Source organism: Ciona robusta, chromosome 1, assembly GCF_009617815.1.
Source record: "Ciona robusta chromosome 1, ASM961781v2".
NCBI classification, from domain to species: Eukaryota; Metazoa; Chordata; class Ascidiacea; order Phlebobranchia; family Cionidae; genus Ciona; species Ciona robusta.
In genome coordinates, this window is record NC_143235.1 from 14,263,127 (window position 1) to 14,285,538 (window position 22,412).

The window sequence follows — 22,412 nt, forward strand, 5'->3', positions numbered from 1 at the left end:
TTTTTGCACCTTTTACTTATATTTTGAACCATCTTCTTTCGCACACCCCGCCATTAAAAATGTTCAAATACAAAGACATTACAAACCGGTTTATGTCACAATCTCACTTTAACTTTGGGATGAATTTCAACTTTCGCAGCTTCTTATCAACCGTTTACTCAACCCTGAATGATTAATCGTTGCCGGGGTTTTCTCTCGTCCAATCAGGGCCGGCCGTCGCTTGATTGACAGGTTTACCACGCCCACATGATGTCACAGTCTTGGGCAAAATTCAGCTGCAGATAAAATATTTAAATTTATCGAATTTAACTTTCGATAATCGTAAAGTACTTTCCTTTCATATACTTAGGCCCTGGCAGCAATTAAAATGCTTTTACCTTGAAACGGTTCGTTGGATCTAAAAAATTCCCAAACCAAGTAGATAGTCAATATTGTAGCTGCAAAAAATCGTTGAAATTCTTAAGCTTCGAAACCAGGTTTTGCAAAACCGAAAACCATTCCAAATCTCACCAACACGCTATAACATGGTATTGATTAAAAAAGATTCAAACTTTGATAAAAATATCGTGAAATATTTATTCTGATTTTATTTCGCAGACGTTAAACCCCATGGGACCTGGGTTGTCGTTTATCGAGATTAAACCACCAGTAGGTTTCTATAAACAAGTATTGTGACGTCACAAGCATAAGAATTACGCCGCGTTTTAAAATAGTGCCGTCACAGAAGATGGTTTAAAACGATTATTACGTCACAATAAAAAATCGAAGACTTCAGCACTTTTAAACAATAACAAAATAAAAAGGAATCTTTGCGACGTCTTTCCAAACGTTGACGTTGACGAATCACCGTCGGAATGGATCGCGCTATGCTATTGTTACGTCACAGAGAAAATTGTGCATCTCTGCCCATGGGAGTTGGCGTCGCCGATTATGAATGTCGCACTCGCGACTTACCCACATTTATTATGACGCTTAAATTGATTTAAATTTTAGCTGTCACGCGCCTTTGAAATGTGGATATCCAAGTCTTCATGTAATATTTTTGGAATTTCTTTTGCCCAGAATTCGTCATACAGTGACGTCACAACGGGCTATATTTCGCTTATGTCGCAGTTTTGGGTCACGTGATTCTGAGTGCTACGGAATAAACACTTCGAGTCGCGCGGTTGTCGGTTATGTTTATATTAAACACCTTATAGTTCTGTGGGGTAAGACGGGATACCGTTTGCACATAATTTCCCATATTTCCTAAACGTGTTTTAATAATTAATAACGATCTTAGAGTAGAGGAAACGCGGGTATAAAACTTTGTAAATAATCTCTCTTTACCACCAAATGAGTCGATAAAAGATAATGAAAACATGGACCACTTACCCCAACCTAATATACGTCACAAACGGAATTGTTGAATGTGTTGTTACGTCACAGAGGTTAAACAATTGGTTTGAGCGGTTTCTTTATTGTTTGAACAAGTGAACTTTTGTTTTACTTTCGCTCAGCTGTTTCCCGCCCAAAATAATTACCTTACACTGGTCTGCTTGTTTATAAAGGTACTTATACCAAATCCGATTTTATTTTTCATTAACAGGTTCAAAACTAGAAACAGTCAAAGTTTAGTGATATATTTTCTTATAGGAAATCCCATACATTGTCACGCGGTGTTTTTTTTAACTACCATATTTTTAAGCATTTTTTAGAAGCTGTATCGTTTATTGAAACTTGGATGAAACCTTTAGATTACAATCGAGCATATCTATCAGTAACCAAATTTTCATTTTTTCTTTGGTATGCCCCTTTAACAATCACACCTATTACGTCACAATTAATAATAAGTTTTGTCACATTGACATTTTTGATTTAGGTTTGTCACTTTATTAAGAAGAAGCAATATTTTTTTATAATTATAGCGGTAAACGTCATTACAGTCTGTCTTGTTAAGATATGTCAACTTTATTACATCTAAATAACAATGTATCTTTGTAAAAGTTACAAATATTTTGCCCATCTCTACTTATTCTGTAATATATTAAACAATAATATGCTTTGTGACGTAATAGTAGCGTTACAAAAGCATTTTCTATTTATCGAAACAAGTAAATGGCGGGATCGGTTTGTTACGTCATAACAACTACTGTGACGCACAGTTAACGAAATAAACGCTGTTTGTATAAACAACAAATTAAATTTAAAATAAATCAAATAAATTTAAAGTCACGATTCATGTTTATTTAATTTATTTTAAAATTACCTGAAATATTACTGAGGATGTTGTTAACACAATATTGAATATTGTTGGTTGGGGTAAGATGGTCCATGTTTCATTTTCTTTTATCGTTCATTTTTAGGGAAAAACAGAATATTTACAGAAATATATTACTGTATCCTTATACGACCCCAAAAGAACGTTGTTAATTGTTAAAAAAAAACGTTTAGGAAATAATGCAATATTACTTCTATCAGTATTCGTCTTAACCATAGAATTACATGTACAACTTTATTAGAAGAGCAAAAACGCCACATACTACAATTGTGGTTTCGTTTGTAACCATGTAAGTTTTTTACACCGTGTGTTCGTCATGTTAAAAAGGTCGGCAAATTACTTGTCCATAACAATTAAAATTTTCCTCACATTTTGTAACTTTTCAGTGCGGGAAGTTACTTTGTTTAACTTGTATACAACCCGCGTTAACCGGTGACAAAAATTTGGTTCAAAAACAACCTTTTCAATGCTTTAGCTTTACCAGAAACTGCAGTCTGCACCCATATAAGGTAAAACTTAACTACAGTAAACAATTCTAACACACCTACCTTAAAATGGCGGCCGAACTTGGTATTTGACCTTGCTGGTACACAAGCTTGTAAACCTTTCTGCCATTTTGCTTCCATCTTCAAGCGTTTTTTTGTAAATTAAATTAGTAGTTTCAGAGTTTCGGAAATAGATTTAAAATTATTTTTTAACAAAAACATTACATCTGGCGTCTTGCCTAAATTTAAAATTAATTCCAATTTGACTGTTTCGGTTAAAATATTAGAATCTAACTTTCAATAGTTTACTAATAGTCTAACTAGCACTGACTGTAAGAACACCTTTTTATGAATACACGGTGTATTTCATCCCGGAGCTCCACGATCTTGTTTATTAAACTTTATTGTGACTTCCATGTCGACATGCCTTGCGAATTTGACTCCAAAATGTTTAAACCTAGAAGCGGAAATCGTTTTTAATCGCCCCATTTAACTTTAGTGTCTTGAACTTGTGATTTATCGTTCAAAACGCCGAGAAAAATCGTCCACGAAACTTTGTTTCCATTCAAACTATTTTTCCTAATTAGGATCTGTCGTAAAGACAACGGGTTACTGTTACGTCACAACCAAGCTTGAAATTACAATGATATTGCTTTACAGTAATTTGACGGCTAACAAATTGTGCTTCTGTTACGCGCCGTTTCATTCGCACACCATAATTTAACAGTTAATGAATATTGGTTATCTAGTAGGCCGTGGTTGTACTGCTATATATTCTAGCTTCTTAACAAGGTATATTAACCACAAAACTTAACGAAACGTGGTTGGTTTTACGGAGTATCCATCAAAATTATAAAAATTCAGAATTTTCGCAAGTATCGGTAAAAAATAGTTGTATTTCGTAGCCAAACTGAAATTTATGATCACTTTTTTTGCCCAGGACAGTAGCTGTTTTTGCTAAAATTGTTAAAAATACTTATCGATTTTTGTTAGAATAAATCACCCTAACTTACACAACTCTTTCAATGGTAATAAACATCCGAAATTACAACACCTGTTTATATTTTTATCAGAAATAGTTTTAACGGTTAGTTATTTAATATTTCCTATTTAAAGTTGTAAAAATTTCTGACAATTTATTTTAATTTTCCTATTTAAAGATGTGAAATATTCTGACAATTTAAAATTGTGCAAAATTTTGTTAAAATTTTGTTACAAAAGCCTTAAGTGCGGCAGAATGGTGGCTGACTTGGCAACAATTTTTCGGATTTAACAATTAGATTAAAGTTAAGGAGTTTCCTTATTGGCGTAAAGTTTTACAAAGTGGGATCATTGCTTCGTTTAGCGGCTGTTCCACTTCATTACTCCCATCAGGCAAGCTTTGACCTTTAACCCCAGTCCACTGCTGATATTTGACCTCTAGTGACCCCGATATTTACGGTTCGATTGTGACGATTATATTGGGACAAAAATAGTTAAATAACCGTTTAATTGTTCGCCTTACTTTAAATAAATATTTTACAAAATAACCTAAAACCCCGATTAAATCTTAATGTATAGTCAGGAGTGTTTTAACTAAATGATGAAACGTTATATAGTTTTGAACATTAGTAAGATTGAATCTATATTTATAAAACTTCACAAAAACTGCAATGCAAAGAGTTTTGCTTTTAAATTTTCCATTTGTTTTTATAAGTGGTGGATCTAAAAAAATAAATTATTCTTAGAAACTAATTTTTCCCGGCCGCGATTCGGTATCTGCAATATAATATGAAAGATGGGTTTAAGATTATTTTAAAATTTTCCTCAACTGTATTGTTGTGTAGCATATAATTCCTTATGGTGTTGATACCAGGCATATTGTAATAGTTTTTTGACTTTCAGGTTAAAAGGTATAATCCATTTGTTTCTGTTTTGGTAAAAAATATTCTTATACCATCGTTTCGTCGGTCATACGGTTTATTACCAGACAAGCAATTTAAAGTTTCAGATTTAATTTTGTTTGTTACTTTTTATCTCAATTCCTACTGGTCTTGTAAAGCTACAAAGTAACCGACCTCCAGCGTGTAATATTTCATATTTCAACAGCCGGTAGATGGGAGTATAGAGTAATGACTCTTACAGTGGCGTAACACTCGTTAATTTTTTTCCACAAGCGGCTTTTATTAGTTAAGAATGAGCTCTTGTTAAATAATGCGACGGTAATTTACAAAACAAGCGCAGTATTCACACAAAACAATCAGTCTTATTACGTCACACCTGCCACAACAATTACTCGATATATCACGATCAAAATGACGTCATATGATCACGTGATCACTGGAAGGTCGACAGAGGGTAGGAGGGGTAGGGAGAGTTCTGATTGGCTGATATATAGGCACGTGAGTGATCACCGTTCCACGAATTGGGAATGCTCATCACACCGCCGTAGAAAGTAGAGTGTGGAATACCCGTGGCGTCTGGAACAAATGATATAGTGTATTTATTTTAGAAATAAACAAATTTTTGTATGGTAGCTTGGGGAAGATTTTACATATTTTCTTTTAAGTAGAAACAACGAATATTTACAGAATTACAGAACTGTATTTCTACGACTCTAAAAAAACGTTTTTAATTGTTCAAAATAGAACTAGAATATATGTGTTTTAGGTGCTAACGGTATTTTGTCAGCGTTGTATTATTGATAGTTTGTGTAAAGTTACAAGCTTGCAAATGTTGCTTATGTTGCTCAGTCACGTTGTTTTCCTCGAAAAGATTTCAATTTTAATCACATATTTTCTAAAACCGTGTCAGCCTGTATCAGAAGTAACTTTTTGAACAGTTTTTTTGTATAACTTTTTTATTTAAAATAATATGTTTACGATTATAAATTCTGATATCACTACTTCTAAACCGAGTTTTTTTAGTAAAAATTGCATCACTATGCAAAATAGCAAAGTTAAGGTTTGTAAATAATTAGGTTTAACTTACCAAACATAAGAGGGTGATGGTCGTTGCGTGGTGGGTTGCATTCTTGGAAAGAAGTCATCGCGTCTAACTCCCTTCGATCGTGGCTTCTAAAAGTTAAAAGTTTTTAGTTTTCGTTTTTCGAAATGTTTTCGGCAAAACGCAAAAATTGCTTGTAATTGATAATGAACTGTTTTCGGGTCAATGACAGCGCGTCTGACTGTAACCCAGAGGGTGGCGGTTCAAGGCTTGTCGCTGCTACCGCTGTTAGTGTATGTGTGTCCTTGGGCTTAAACTGGTCTCCAGCAAAGTTACTTATGAGATAACTCGTAATCGACCACAATGTGTATGAAACAGAACACCCTTGTTATAACGACTGTCATTGCCTTGCCACGTGTGGATAAATCAAGCTACTTTTATTCATGAACTTACTTGTAACTCGCTTCCGTCGTTGGGGAATCCCCAATTGCGTCATTCAACTCTCGTGACGTCATCGGCTGGTGCATCAACGCGTGGTTGGGTATCGGGTATTCCCCTCCTGTAGGAGTCATAGGGGGACTCTTATCATAATTATGGGGTGAACTTTGACTCCCTGGCAGCGATAAGTTAGGTAACATATGGTTCAGTGACGTCATAGGAGGACTGGGTGTCGGGAGAATAGGCAGTGATGACGTAGGTGGGTTCCTCACTTTAGTGTTGGGCAGCTTGTGATCTTTTTTCCATTTCATTCGACGGTTTTGGAACCAAATCTTAACCTGGTGACGTAATAAGCAATGACGTAACGGATATTTTGTATAGGAGACTGGTGATGCCATGGCGAAACATATATCTCTTAGAATATTATGAAAACATACCCCAACCTAAACTCTCTCTTAGAATATTATGAAAACATACCCCAACCTAAACTATATATTGCCATCTATACATGCAAAGTTTTGCGCATATTTTATGTGCCTCGATTCGTATACACTTTTAAAAGGCAAAAATCTATGGTTGGAAATTAAAATGTATGCGTATAAAACATGGAATCGTAGCGGTGCTGGGCCCCATAAAAATATGGCTGGTTTAGATAGTTTATTTTACGCTACGTTTCGAGGTTGTCATAATTATTTATTTAGCTGGCTTGTTTAATATTCTATCGAAACGTCGGTACAAAAATAATACTTGTCTCTTGCTAGAGTAATTATGGCTGATCGTGATATATTATGTAATGCAAGTTTTAGAATGTGAGCCATCTTACCCCGCGTTCCAATTTACCCCACCCCACTATATATAACACTGTATGTATTTTTTAAGCCAGAATGGTAAAACAATATGTAATGCAAATTCATTATACCTGTCTTTCACTTAGGCAGAGACCATGAGCAATCTCTATTCGTCTTCTTCTTGTAAGGTATCTATTATAATGGAATTCCTTTTCCAGTTCAAGTACCTGGTGTCGCGTGTAAGCGGTTCTTGGTCTCTTACCCGACTCCAACCCGTTTATCACTGTAACAAGATTGGTTTAAAAATAGACGTTTAAAAATATATATTTGAATCTAAAGTTTTTATTTTTTTACGGTACACACTTTTAAAACAGAGACTGAACCTGTAAAAATGTTTCAGTGTACAATCCTCAAAAAATTGGGTTTAATTTTATAGTTTTAAAAGAGTTTTTGTCTCCACCTTTGAAAAAGAAACTAAATTTATTTAAGTTTTGAAACAGTTCTAGTGTAGAGCAACGTACTGTGATGTCACAGAGTGAATTGACACTTCATAGAGACGTATATAATTAATGGAATGGAATTAACTTCCTCTGTAGCGAGTAAAACTACGGAAGCTGCTATCATTATCTTCCCAACCGACTACTGGAGTCAACTAACAGTACACAAGCCTATGTTATGCAGTATACACTCACGTATGCCCGAACACTTATAATACCATAATGACAACATTAGGTAGCTATTAATATGCCCCTTTATACGTCTCCCTGATACCCACTGTATAATTTCTAATTTTAAATCAAATTTGAAAATTGCTCAAAACGTCTTAAAAACTATTTAGTAAAACCTTTGGAAACAATATAGTCATACTTGCCAATATATTATAAAAATCTGGTTTTATACCTCTTTAAATAAAAGACTGATGATGCCATTTAGGCGAAATATATATATTTTAATATACAATTGGTTGGACTTGGTTTTCGTCTAGTACATTTTCAAAGCACCAGATCCTTACTGTATTTTTTACACAAGAATCGTTCTATGAGCACCAGATCAGGGTCAGATTCGCGGATTATATTACAGGTGTAACGACAACATAACTATTGTTTTGTCGGTTAGATTACGGTAACGAAGCTCGCAGTAATTATAAACAAATGAAAAAAGTAACGGTAAAACCAACGCGTATTTTTATTTCGAAGTACAAAACTTATTAGATAAACGGTAGGATCATTCACAACTTTGCCAATAGCTTTTTGGACATTGCAAAACATACACTGCACAAATAGACACGGTTTATGGCTTACTTTTTTTCTTAAGTTTTTATATTTGTTTTATAGTATGTTTTAACGACTATCGTTTTGCTGTTAATTTCAGTAAGTCTAAATAATATTATACTCGGTATTGTGAAAAAAGATAAATATAGTTATGGTATGTTTAGTTAATAAACTGCATTTAACAGATTTGTTTTTATTAACTTTTGTTAAAAGAGACTTTGTCGCGCGATTTAAATTAAATTTCAATAGTCATTGTTACGTAATACACGGAAAGTTTCTCGTACATCAATCTTATGATTCAGGCTTTTCTTTGCTACGTCATAATGTCATAACAAAAGTCAGTCATGCTTAAACTTTAATCTAGAACTCAAACATAATAAGCAATGTGACGTCATAGGCGTTTGTTGCCCTTTTTAAAATTTTATTCGCTCGTTTTAGTTAGAAGCATATTTAATACAATTTATTATGTAGGCATGATGGTTTGTCTTTGTTTTAAACAGAAATAACGTGTTATACAAGTATAAGTTGTCGCATTGAAATAGATGTGGTCGTGCTTTTATACTATTCAAACTAAATATTGGACGTATTTTTATATTCCAAACTTATATTTTATTATTTTATTGTCATATGTTTCAACACAGCAGGTGCGGTTTGCGAATTTTGTTGATATTTCCTTATTTAGAAAACATTTGTTTCGAGCGTAGAGTGCCCCGGCCTTAAAGAGCGTGCCTGCCGCCATTTTGTTTCCTGTTAGCTACAATTACAGCTGCGACGTTTTATTACAAAACCGTCGCAAGAAATGCCAATTCTTGGTATTCTGTTACTGTGCGACGTTTGGATAATGTCGCTCGACTTAGCTAAGGAAATTAATTAATCAACGATGAGTTTTTGCGTCCAATATATAGTAGGGTGGGAGAAAACAGGACACCTTTAGCACATATTATCCCAATATCCTGATCGTGTTTTAAACAATTAACAACGGTCTTTGGGAGTCATGAGGATACAGTTTTATAACTCTCTGAATGTTATTTGTTTACTACCAAATGGAACGAAAAAAAAACAGAGTGAAAAGTGTCCCATCTTTTCCAGCCCTCCTATATTTTTGTGAACATATATAAGGGGTATCACGAGACATCATTGTTTCGTCACAATACAATGTGTGTTCCTTTACAATGTCTTTACAGCGACGCCCAGAAGCCAAGTTCGAACATTCGATTATTCGGTAACAATGGAATAAAGAAGCTGCCCCACAATGCAATGCAAACACGAATGTTTGATTTGGAATATACGTTCACATAGGTTAGTGTGGGGTTTGGATTTATCTGTGTGTGGAATCTTGTCTATCTACATGATTCATATCATAGGAGTGGTCAGCTATCTAACCTCCATGCCAATCATCGCATATTTTAATACAGTACTGTGGGGTAAAATGGGATAATGTTACCACCCAAATCCAATGTTTTCTTATTGTTTTTTTTTTTAACAAAAACAACGTTTTGGACTAGATAATAGAATGAGTGGGTGTCCTATCTTACCCCACAGTACCATGTATTAGATTAGGCCACCTGCCAATCAATGTGCCAAATTAATCTCACGCAATTTTCTTCTAATCACATCTTAATTTGTTTTAATTAAACCAAACGCCATATTAAGTTATTTATAGTTTATACCAATATAGCGCGTTTTAACGACTGTCGTTTTGCTGCCAATTCCCTTAACATCAGTAAAAAATGACTTCTGTTACGTCACAATTTACCTTTTCATCTAAAAGATGTTAATTTCGACAATATGACGTAACAATTCAAAATGATCTACAGTTTCCATTGGAATCTCGGGGTTATGACGTCACAGCAGTCACGAAACGTGGTTGGTTGACTTCAAACACGTGACTTCCGATAGAATTGATGGCTTATTTCCGCTTAAAATTGACAAGAGTCCAACAATGCGATGTATAAAGCGATTTCCGCGTTTTGTGGCGTTGCATCTTTGCAGCGTAATACTTTTGTTCCATTCAATCCCAAAACTCGATTGTTGTATACGCAACAACCGGGCATTGTGGCGTCATACAACCACTTTTACACCTCGATGAGTTAGTTCGCCATATAGGTATCGGTATTGCCGGCAATATTTGCCAAAACTTAGCAAGTATGCCCAAGTTTACATAATTCTCACAAAAGGTATTCTAAAAGAATTTATGACGTCACCATTTATTACGTCAGTGGAAAAATTTTCCCAGGGTAAAATTTATTAGGATGAAGCATATTATGAGGTTCTACTACTATAACACATATGTACCTTTAACGTTTGTTTCCCTGCCACACTTGTTCAACAAGCATACTCGTATATATGGCTGGCAACAACACTGAAATGCACATGTACAAAATACACTAACACCAGTAAACACCACAGCACTGTACAGTGCATAACAACCAATGATCGCACGCATAAAAACACAAACATGTGTGATGGGGAGAGTGGGACACCTTTTCACTCCATTTTCTCGTTCCATTTGGTAGCAAACAAAAAATCAAAGAATTACAAACCGTATCCTTACAACTCCCATAGACCGTTGTTAACTGTTTAAAACACGATCAAGATATTTGGATATTGTGCCATCTTACATCACCCCCACATACATACTGTGCGTAAAAGTCAACAAAACATGTCAATGTACTCACCAACAAACACATACACCTACAGGCTCACGCAAGTAACACACACACATGCAGCATAACACAATCCACACACACACACACATATAAAGGATTGAGGTAAAACAGTATGCAAAGTATTAACGGTATCTGTCTTACCCAACAGTAATATGCATCATCAAACACAGTAAACATATATCCAAATATAGTGGTTCAAAAGGAAGTATTTTTGATATAATTTGCCCACGATCAGGAAATATTGGGTACTATGTGCCTATGGCACCCATCTTACCCCCACCCTACTATACATACATACATCCAGCAACTGCTAATAAGGGAATTAATTTAAATGCAATATCCTCACCTTGACTGACATGAATCCTTTTCATCCAAGGATAAACAACGGGAGGCCCGTTGCTGCTTCTCCTGCTTCCCATTGCTTGATATTCTTCATCTGTCTTGTCACCCTCCGGACTCGACTTACTGGAAGAGATCGCCTGTGACGTCACAGTAAGGTATGTTGTGTGATAATAGGTATTAAAAAAATGAAAAAAACATCATTTTTTTATTAAATTTGTTTTTTTTTCTAATAATTATGTATAGCGGGTAATATACAAACGTAGTATGGGACAACGTTGGTTTTCTAAAATGACTTTACAGATTTTGACAAAAGTTAAAGATTAAGTTTAATTTAGATATGCGTTAAGAAGTTTCAGTATTTGTCTTTCTACTTGAGAAATCTTATTATTTGTGTGTTTATGTTATCTATAATTTGTATGGTAAATCGCCAGGTGATTTGTAGTTGTGAAAAGATACACTTAGGCTACTGTATATTCAGTTATGAGTTATTGCCACGTAAAAACTAAGTTTTTGCGACATATAGAATTTGAAATGTACATTTTCAAGAATTTAAGAATTCGTTATTGTTTACCATTTGATTTTGATTATTTGTTTAAATACCTGTTCTTTCCCACGGCCGTGCATATCGGCCAAGTTCAAGGCCGCTGCCGATTCATGATGGGTGGGGAAAAATGGCAACCCTTGGTCTATGACATCACGGTCCTTGATAATGCCGTTTGTGACGTATCCACGGTTGTGGAAATCCAATTCCGTTTGATCAATTATTGACATTGTCACTAGAGATAATGAATTACCAATAACAATGAATTATTCTGGATTAAACGTAAACAATAAACACACGTAACAAACACTTAACAAAGGAAAATTCCAGAATGCAAACAAACTAAATATTTACAAAAATGGCCGAAACCAGAATACACGGTAAGCGCTTTTTATAGAGCGCGTAACTTGTGTAATATTCTAGAAAACCCGCCGTTCATTAATTACACCTGCTTGAAATTCTTCTCACCCGGGCTTGTCTAGACCCTAAACACTAGCCGGCCATTCTTACTCTGCTTTTCATAACACACTGGCAGAGTGAAGTGGTGCTGCCCATCTGACTAAATTAATCTACGTCAGAGAGCCTTCTTCTTTTCAACTCAACCGCCATTTTGGTTCATACGGTTTCGCGCTGAAGTTATTTACTTTATTTTGAAAATTCTAATTTCGGAAATAATTTTGTAAAGTTTTTGGTAAAACATGTGACGTCATGTCCGGCATATTTCAGTTTCGTTCTGGAAATAAATTAACATTTCCACGATTTAAGATGAAAAATGGCGCAAAATCCATAAATAGAACCACGTTGTTCTAATTTTGTTCATATATTTTAAAATATACGGACGCTTTAGCTGTTTTATTTAGAAATTATGCAACCCACTCGCGTTTTCCATGTTTATTTTACCCCCGCTATGCCGGTATAATACGCAACAAAACGCTTTTCCGTTATCTGTTATTTCTTCAGAAGAACGTTTGTAAAGTTAAAGCAAACATATCTCCAGCGCAGTCGCTTTCTGTCCTGTTTCCTACACCGCTGCTAATCTACTGTTTGCAAGGAAACGCGGTGTATTCGCTGCTGGTTGGCCGAACCATCCTCTGAAGTGAAAATCCTGCTATGATTAATGTTAGCACCGACACGCTGCATTTATCATTCATTTCCACTTTATCTGACTGCAAAGCATCGCGTTAGTTCGAACAACTAACGGCGACTGTGGTTTGTTCGGATTCTGGAATTAACGTGAAATAAGTTCGCACCGCATCGCGTAACGCGACACCTCAATCGACCATTAATTTCTCTATTACGTCACAATACAACTTATGTCGCGCTTTTGGTCACAATTGAAACCTCAAGCGACGACGAATCGGAAGAACGAACCATGTTCGAGTTTTGTTACGTCACAATCGTCTTGTTTCGTAACAAAAGTGACCATTCATAGTCGTGTTTTTCCCTCGAAACACGCGGTTTCTTGCCCGCAAACATTCGAATCCCACAAACTGATTAATTACTTTCAAGTTGTTTCCATGGAATGTCCCAAATTAATCAAATCCTAAATACGAACAACCGCGCGAACAACGAAACCCCAACAATAGTTAACGAAGCTACCGAACCATTCGTCATAATGTGTTCATACTTTGATTATTTTGGCAAAACTCTTATCGCGGTGCAGCGCGATTCTTCGCTGTCATTTAGCCTCGAGTGGCATTTCACGTATTGTGACGTCGAACTGGACAACAAGCGAAACATCCGCTGAATTGTGACGTAATAATATGACATTTGTTATTCAAACGTTGCTTATTTGTGATTAATTGTTGCGTGACAATGAGCTAGGCACGCGAGGGTTTTTTACCGGATGTTTAAATCTTGGGATGAAATTAATTTGAAGAAGTTCACATCGCGTTGAGCGTGATAGCCATTCCAAATATGTTCACACACAATCCCGCTACAGAACTCTTAAGATGCCCCCTCGTAATTAAAGCTCATTTGCCGAAGTAATTATTTCTTTAAAACTTTGAAACTGTATCGGCGCTAGATTCCACTGATCGACGCTAATTGGAGAAGTTTCGTTACTTTTCCTCGACTCTCTCGCCTTCCCATCGACTAATCGCGGGGCCTTCGCTTTCGAACGACACATAACAATCCATCATTATGACGTCACTTACCTTCCAACGTCACGGGTGCTGGTCACGTGATAGCTTGTTGTCTTCCACTGTTTATGACGTAATAATAATCCGTTTGTTGAGAATGCATACTATTTTCATTTCATTTCGACGCAAACATTACTCTATTGCATCACACTTAACACGTATGACGTCATTAACGATATTTCTAATAATTCTAAATTCACTCATCGGAAAAAAAATATTAAAACTAACTTTCGACCTGCCTACAACGTGCGTAAAACTAACATACGATACCCTTGCTGATTGAGTTGGTTGGGTTGGTAAAAAAAAGTACATAGAGGAATTGAAAAGGTCCTCGTATGTCCAGCCCTGCAGACGCTACCACTGGAACTTCGCTTTAACCTTGGTGTAAATGTCGCTGGAATCCGACGCACCGTATACTGTCCACTCGAAAAGACGGACGAGGGACGTCGAGGGTGATCGATCAATTCTGCCGGGTTTGAGAAAACAAATCCCGGCCAAAGTGGTTTGGCTCTCGGGTTAAAAGTTCAGCGATCAACCGGTTGTTTTAAGCGTAAAAGTGAGAAGAGACGGACCAGGGCTTGAGTGAGGACCTGCAAATAGGGAGTTGGGACTTGAACTGGTAATGTTATAGCTCGGTCAACAGATAAGGCAATTTTACAAATCGTTTCGTATTTTGGGCAAAATAACTCGGTTTTAGGTTTTAAGTTGTAAACTGCTCCAATAACAAAGTCAAGTTTGTGACGACGATAAACGAGCTTGTTCAAACAATTGTGACGTCATTTATCTTGTAATTGTCCCCTGTGATGTCACATATGATGACAATCACAATAATAAAAATACCAATTCTGTTATATAGCGCGCTTACCTTTCAAGTGGTCAATGTAAAATTTTAATTTTATCTTTGGCTCGGGTTCAATTACGAGTACTTGAAAATCAAAACACTTCAAATTCAATTAACATACAGTAGAGTGGGGGAAGATGGGACACCTGTTAAGCAAAAAAACATTCAAAGAATTATTAAACTGTATGTTCACAACTCCCATGCACCGATGTTAATTGTTTAAAACACGATCACGATATTTAGATATTATGTGCTAAAGGTGTCCCATCTTTTCCTACCCTACTATACATCATGTTTCAGCCATAGCTCCGTATACTGTATAGGCTAGTGGTAATATGGGCCAACTTTGTCCCAAATCCCCAATCCCAAGTCATATCGCGTGCTTCGCTGTGCGACATAAATAAATTAATGAAAAGCACATTTGTTTTTAATTACAAAACAATAATAACTGCTCTTCATAATACTTTATAATAAATAATATTTTTTCTCGGTCGCGTATTACCGATTACTTGTTTAAAAATAAGTTAAGTTATAAATTATAAAAAGCGCCTTGGAACACCTTTAGCACATAATACCCAAATATCCTGATCGGGTTTTAAACAATTAACAACGGTCTTATATGGGAGTCATGAGGATATGTTTTTTACCTCCTTAAATGTTCTTTGTTTTCAACCAAATGGGACGAGAAAATAAAATGATAAGGTGTTCCATCTTCCCCCACCCTACTATATATCATGCGACTTCACAAGTAAAATGGACGAACTTGGGATATCATGCACGAAAAAATGTCAGCCATTTCCTCTTTAAAAGTTCGAATATCAATCTGTCAATGGTTCTGTTTAGTTAGTTACCCTTGACGGAAAACTTAACCTTGAGTTTTAATCAAAGTTAAAAATTGTGGATTTCCTTCTTACTTTATCAACTTGTGTGCGAATGTTTAAAAGTGTGTATTGTTTAAAAATGAAAAACAAGGCATAACAAAATACATTAATTATTTGTAGCCATACACTAGGTATATATATTAAGTTGGGGTAAGATGGTCCATGTTTTCATTTTTTTATCGTCCCATTTGCTAAATAAACAAAGAATATTTACAGAATTATAAGACCGTATCCGCGTGGATTAGGAAATATAGGATGATATGCTAAGGGTATCCCATCTTACCCCACAGTGTATTGATCACTACCATAAACGCAGTGACAAATAAAGTTATGTGTTAGATATATTAGTCACGTAATGTAACATAAATCTACTGAAGCCTTATTGGGGTAAAAGTTGGTTTCACATTAAATTGTTGCAAATTTCCTTGTATAATTTTATGGTTTACTTTACTATACCACTTATTTCTAATTCCCTGTTAGTTCAACCCATTCAAACCCAATGTTCAGGTTTATTTTAAGACACTACGTAATCCTTAACTTGTGCGCAATTCTTAAAACATTTCCTGCAAAACATGATTGATTTTTTCACTCTTTCTTCGACTACTTATTGCTTATGTAACCCTGGCTTACCATTGGTTAAGATAACTCACAAGGTTATCTTGCTGTGGTAAAAGTTGAAGTGTTATTTATCGCTGTTTGTGTTCACGGTAGATCCGTCTTTTTTGAGATAAAATGGTTTCCCTCGCTTGTCCAACACTTTCTTTGGTGCAAAGTCAACCCCGAATTTACTGGAGATTTTTTGCCACCGTTATCACCAAGTCTACCGCACATTTTTGGAAAGTAATTTTTCACCTGTTCAGATGCTAAAACCTAAATTTATTCGACTCTTCTAATATAGTAAATACACTATCTATGGTCTACAACAATTGTGTAAAAACACTGCAATATAGAAGACTGTGTGTTATAATATATAGTACTGTGGGGTAAAGGAGACACCGTTGGCACATAGTGTCCAAATATTCTGACCGTGTTTTAAACAGCGGTCCGGGGAGTCACGAGAACACGGTTTTATGATTATCTTTGTTTACTACTAAATGGAACGAGAAAATAGGATGAAAAGTTGTCCCATCTTCACCCACCCTACTATACTAAATAGAACAATATTATAAATTAGAACCAAACATAGGACGAAATACACTACATTCGTTCTAACAGATATACATCGAAAAAATAGGCCCAATCTATTCAATGAACAGCTACAGCCAAAATATATTCCATCCTATTGTACGTGCGAGGACTTGCAAAGTGACACGCCATAGGAACCTGACATTTAGGCAAGCGTTGACCCGTTTCCCAACTTATGCAAAATAGATCAAGACACTCACATTAAATTTTCACAATTTATATCAACAGTTTACATGAAAAAAAAACAAAAAACGCTTTAGATAAATAACGCATTCTGTATCTTACTGATATGCATGTTATTATACACAATAAACGTTAGTGTAACTTTCGTCTCTTGGTGTCTTGTCCCGTATCGCCACCACTGTTACGCACACTGGCTTGTGTTTTCACTTTTCGTCACACACGACGTCATTTCGATTACGTCACGGCAACGTAAGCTTGACAAGGTCATACGCAACGTCTTCTAGGCTATTAGCCTGTGTTCATACAGTCTTCATATTTTGAGTTAAAACAGTTTTCTTAGACAATTATTAAACTTGTTGTTGCCATTTTTTATGTTTATATAACACTCATAACAGCGACATATAGTGTTTAAACTTTTTAATATCCCTGAACACCAGGTGGCAGTATGTGGCTAAAAAGGAAACATGAATGTTGTAGCCAATTTGTTTTACCTTACACTGGTTGCCCTGTTTTTTAAGAAAGATACTTTGCTTAATGTGTACAGCTGCTACCACATATAGACAAGTAATAGGTATTAGAATAAAGCATTTTAACTAATTTTATATTTACACCAGTAAAATCTTGCTGGAGCACTAGTCTGTCCTTCACAATAAGAAACAGCAAACACTAATTTTCTTTTAAGAGTATCTCAAAAAAAATTGTTCCTATTCTTAGTTGTTATTAATTTAAAAATCTCAAAAAACCCGAAATGTGTTTACAAAATTTTATTCCAAAAATACAAAAGCATTAGCAATCTCCTATTGTGACGTCATTGCACAAAGGTTCAAGTACCACTTCACTACCGTCTGATGTATAATTCGTGCTATCTATAAGGTTATAACCCAACAATCGCATTGTAGCCGAGCATTTATGCTGCACGTACCCCACCTGCTGGGGAGTTAACGTTCGTAACCACTTCCACCAGCTGGCAGTAGAGTTGCGCGTCGTTGTGTATGGATCGTTCATGATCCTGTTTAACACTGCATTCGGTAACTTTACCCCACTTTGCATCAACGCTGTGCGTTTTAAACGAAAGTTGGACAAGTTTCTTAATATTTTTAACTTGGTCTTTGGCCGTCTTCTTCTCATTTTCATTTTCCTTAAAACTCTGAAACTTCTGGCGTCCATCATTGTTGAACTGCCCTGTAAACAAATATTATGTAATATATATATATCAGTCCGGCACCGTGGCATAGTGGTTAGTGCGCCTGCCTGTAACCAATAGGTAATCGGCTCGACGCTGCTACCATTGTTGGCGTATGTGTCCTTGGGCAAGACACTTATCGACAATTGCTCCAACCCAGTGGTCACTAATGGGTTGTCCAAATTATCAGCCATACTCATAAAAAAATGAAAAAATCCAAAAAAAATAATCATCACAAAGTAACATACATGGTAACTTGTAAGCTGGCACGAGGTGTTAAACCCGTGTAATAACGACTGTTGTTTTCCGGCCACGCGAGGATAAAGTAAGTCACATTCATTCATTCATTCATATACTGTAATAACTAATAATAATCACTTTATTTGTTTGTTCTAAAACGGTAGCCGAGGATTAGGAATATTTAAAACAAAAAGACCAAAAACTCTCCAAGTTGCATACAAAAAATAAAACATACCGAAAATCTAATAAAAAAAGTGTTTAAAATTAAGGTAAAATAGGTTCTGCTTTTATTACATAACAATCAATTCTTTTTATCACAAACATAACAAAAACATACGTTTGTATTTGATTCGACCCATCTCTGAATCTGCTGTGTCATGTTAAGGCCCATAAACTCATAAATATCACGAGTCATCTTAAGTGGAATGCGACATAAATCTTCGTACCTGTAAATTGAATTTAATATTTACCAATAAAAAGAATTGATAATTTAGCTTTATTCCCCAGGTACAACATGCTATAGTTTATAAAGTTCTTCTTAAATGATCTCCTATTTGGTTTCATGTGGAATAATAACCCTAAAAAAAATAGTAAACAAAGTTATGTATGTGGTAACACGCAAGCAGCCATGAGGCGTATGAAACAGAACATCCATGTTATAACCACTGTCGTTGCCTTACCACAAGAAATAAAAGTTGCATTCACTCATTCAAATACATTAGTTTAGCGCTGTGGCAAAGTGGTTAGCATGCCTGCCTGTAACCCAGAGAAAATGGGTTCAAGGCTCGACGCTGCTACCATTGTGGGGGTTATGTGTCCTTGGGTAAGACACTTAACGGCAATTGCTCCAACCCAGTGGTCACTAATGGGTTGTCCAAATTATCAGCCATACAAAAAAAATGAAATATCCCCCCAAAAACGTAACACACATGGTAACTTGTAAGCTGGCATAAGACCTTAATCCAATAAACTATAACTAGATAGTTCAAAACATAGTCTTTCTCACCTGACAAGTTTATATTTCCCTCTCAACCAATCTTCTTCTTCCCCTATTTCCAAATTATTTCGAACTTTTTCGCAAACTCGTAAAATTTGTCCATCTGCAGATTTGCGACTCACTGCTGTCACCGAGTGGTAGATTCCACGAGGATCTCGAACCAAATGAAGAATCTGATTAACATAGAAATCTTGAATAAATGTAACTTATTTATTCAAGCGTGGCAAGCAAATGACAGTCGTTATAACACAGGTGTTTTGTTTTATAAATATTATGCCAGCTTACTAGTCACCTCGTACATTTGTGGGTGAGTGTTTTATTTGTATGGCAGACAATTTACACCCATAAGTAACCACTGTCATAATGTTTGCACCGTTGAGCTTAAAACCAGTAGACTCTAATTGAAATCTTACAAAACACCCAAGCTATAAGTCTGTTTTAATTTTCTCTGCTTGTTCAAACAAATCTTTTTACTTCCTAAACAATGTATAACCTGTTAAACAGAAATTAAGTTTTAATTTTAAAAATATTGTCCAAACTACACCGAATAATCAAGTAACTAATGTATTTTACTATTCTATGTGGGTGAGGTCTTTGTTTAGGACCTGGGATTTAGACCAGAGTTTGCCCATTACCCCAGAACCCTGGAATTTAGGCTTGATTTTCCATTTTCCCAGAAAACTCACTTTAATATCAAACTTTGAATTTGTGATTAAACCTTTGAGGTTCTGGAGGTCGCATAACCTGATCACTTTGATCACGACAAACTTCTTTTTACTACAAGCATCTGATGCCATGACTGGATCGACTGCGTCACATCCTAAACATGAACGTGGGTTTCCATGCGGACAGAACTCACGAGAACAAAGGACTTTACTCTTTTCTCTGCAAACATAATGAAGTTAAGTTAGTAAACTATGCATAGAAGAATGTTTAAAATGATGGCGCGTTACTGTTTTATAAAAAAATGATGTTTAAAATGATGGCGCGTTACTGTTTTATAAAAAATGATATTTAAAATGATGGCATGTAAGGCTACTTGTGATAATCAGTTTCCAATTCATAGCCTATCCAACTACACAATATTTTATAAGACTTGTGATGATCAATTTGCAAATCATGGCCTATCACATTCCAACTTCACAATGAGAGAACATAACTCTACCATTACCAAACTTCTAAATAACTCTTAAAATGTTGCGATTGCAATACCACACATAGCAACCATAAACTATAAATGGGTCCCATATTTTGATGTAGTAGAAAACTATTCATACTCTGCTTCAGCCTGGATCTGGTGCTACAAAAACTAAACATACAAAAATCAAGTCCAACCATTTGCTATAAGAAATTATACAATTGGTTGACTTTTGTCTGTTACGCATTTTGTAGCAACAGATCCTTACTGTATTTCTTTACACAAGAATCGTTTAACTTTATGAACACCAGATCAGGGTCAGATTCGCAGAATTTATTACAAATTATTTTGTTTCAGCTTCTCACCTAAAACAGAAATTGTTAGAAATGCATCTCTGTCTGACTCCCGCATCCTGTGTGATCCTCTCAAATCCTTCAGGACTCCCAAGATCACATTGTAGCATCCTCATCAGGATCTTCATCTTATCTTCCTCATCCCCACATCCACTCCGAGCTTGGATGAGAGGTTCAAAGATGTAGAAGACATCCTCATGTTGATTGAAGAGCTCACCAGTGAAAGTACTCCCAGAACGATGGTTCGTTACAATAATGACACCTGTAAGATAAGTTGTTAAAGTTAGTATATGCTAAGATCAATCACTCATGCTTATTTGTTTCACTTGTTGTACAATTTTTGCTCATCATTGGCATGTGAAACAGATATGTTTATACATTTATCTATGGATCTCAAATATTTACAGTTGATCAATGCTAAGATCAAAGGGTAAGATAAATAATAAACAGTCAGAAAGTTAATGACTTTGTTTTGTCTTTTCGGTCACAGTAACTAAAGCTCTTTAAAAACACATGAAAAATGCATCTTTGTAACCTATTGATCACTATTAAATTTGCTGTAAATGTAATGGGTTATACAGTGATTACAAAAATCTGTTCTCAATGAAGTTAAATTGTTTAAGTTAGTTAGTGCTCGAGGTGTTCTATTTTAACCCACTCAGTCCCCACATTTGTGTAGATATAGTGGGCCGGGGAAAGATGGGACAACTTTAGCACATATTATCCAAATATCCTGATCGTGTTTTAAACAATAAAAATGGTCTATGGGAGTAGTGAGGATACGGTTTTATAATTCTTTGAAAGTGTTTTTGGCTTGCTACTTATAATATTACAACCACAGCGTTTCACCAACTACTTCCAAGCAATATCCCTTACAACAAAACGAAATTAAACCTTTGTATTTTGTCTTTGTAGATGGAGGGTCCGTCTTGTGCATACTCAAGATAGCATGATCTCGCTTGCGGAACGGGTTGCTCGTTACAGTGACGCCAAATACGAAAACAACAACCAACACCAACTGCACGGTGAATACACGGTAGGTCATCATTCGTTTATTCTTGTGCAACACTGGAAGCCCGATCCGCGATTTTCTGCCATTTGGTTTCCGCATGTCCGACGCCCAAATATCGGTTGGGTTCATTACGTCACAAGCGCTTAACAATGCCCCTCGCATTCCACATTCTCGTTTTCATTAACAGTGATAATGCCTATCTCGAAAACTCTATGTTTACTCTTAGGAATGTAACAAGTATCTGCGAGAAATAATCAGACGGTATTTACTGACGTTAAATATTTACAAAAGGCCTTGCAATCTAGGATTCTCTAGAGCGGAAATAAACAATTACCATATTACATCAACATATTTTTTGGAAAACAATAGCGAAGATCATGTTATTTTAAGAACTATGAGTAAAATTAATGCATTAACGACTGTCGTTTTACTGCTAATTCCTTTCTCTTCGCTGTTTTAATTAATCTACCATTTACCTTAACCTTATTCAAAGAGATAAACAAAAAAGAAGTTATATCACTGTGGGGTAAGGTGGGATA

General features: G+C 35.7%; 2 protein-coding genes across 2 annotated transcripts; both read right to left on the reverse strand.

The window, feature by feature from the left end:
- Positions 1-4,887: 4,887 nt before the first annotated feature.
- Positions 4,888-14,052, reverse strand: LOC149743582 (uncharacterized). The gene is made up of 7 exons (XM_089893651.1): positions 13,876-14,052; positions 11,779-11,954; positions 11,183-11,315; positions 7,028-7,179; positions 6,124-6,446; positions 5,716-5,801; positions 4,888-5,204 (listed from the first exon to the last, which is right to left on the reverse strand). The coding sequence occupies exons 2-7, from the start codon at positions 11,947-11,949 to the stop codon at positions 5,062-5,064; spliced, it is 1,008 nt and encodes a 335-aa protein (XP_089749777.1). The 5' UTR covers positions 11,950-11,954; positions 13,876-14,052; the 3' UTR covers positions 4,888-5,061.
- Positions 14,053-17,699: 3,647 nt separating this feature from the next.
- Positions 17,700-22,147, reverse strand: LOC149743583 (carbohydrate sulfotransferase 1-like). Its single transcript, XM_089887660.1, has 6 exons — positions 21,756-22,147; positions 20,874-21,123; positions 20,057-20,255; positions 19,380-19,543; positions 18,711-18,819; positions 17,700-18,132 (listed from the first exon to the last, which is right to left on the reverse strand). The coding sequence occupies exons 1-6, from the start codon at positions 22,033-22,035 to the stop codon at positions 17,737-17,739; spliced, it is 1,398 nt and encodes a 465-aa protein (XP_089743786.1). The 5' UTR covers positions 22,036-22,147; the 3' UTR covers positions 17,700-17,736.
- Between the last annotated feature and the right edge of the window lie 265 nt (positions 22,148-22,412).

Coding starts and splice junctions, on each gene's coding strand:
- LOC149743583 (XM_089887660.1), bottom strand. CDS start 22,035: ATGCGAGGGGCATTGTTAAGCGCTTGTGACGTAATGAACCCAACCGAT. Junction 18,820..19,379: donor GGGAAATATAAACTTGTCAG/GTGAGAAAGACT, acceptor TTCAATTTACAG/GTACGAAGATTTATGTCGCA. Junction 18,133..18,710: donor GGGTCGAATCAAATACAAAC/GTATGTTTTTGT, acceptor ATTTGTTTACAG/GGCAGTTCAACAATGATGGA.
- LOC149743582 (XM_089893651.1), bottom strand. CDS start 11,949: ATGTCAATAATTGATCAAACGGAATTGGATTTCCACAACCGTGGATAC. Junction 7,180..11,182: donor AAGGATTCATGTCAGTCAAG/GTGAGGATATTG, acceptor ATCTTGTTACAG/TGATAAACGGGTTGGAGTCG. Junction 5,802..6,123: donor ACGACGGAAGCGAGTTACAA/GTAAGTTCATGA, acceptor TTTAACTTTTAG/AAGCCACGATCGAAGGGAGT.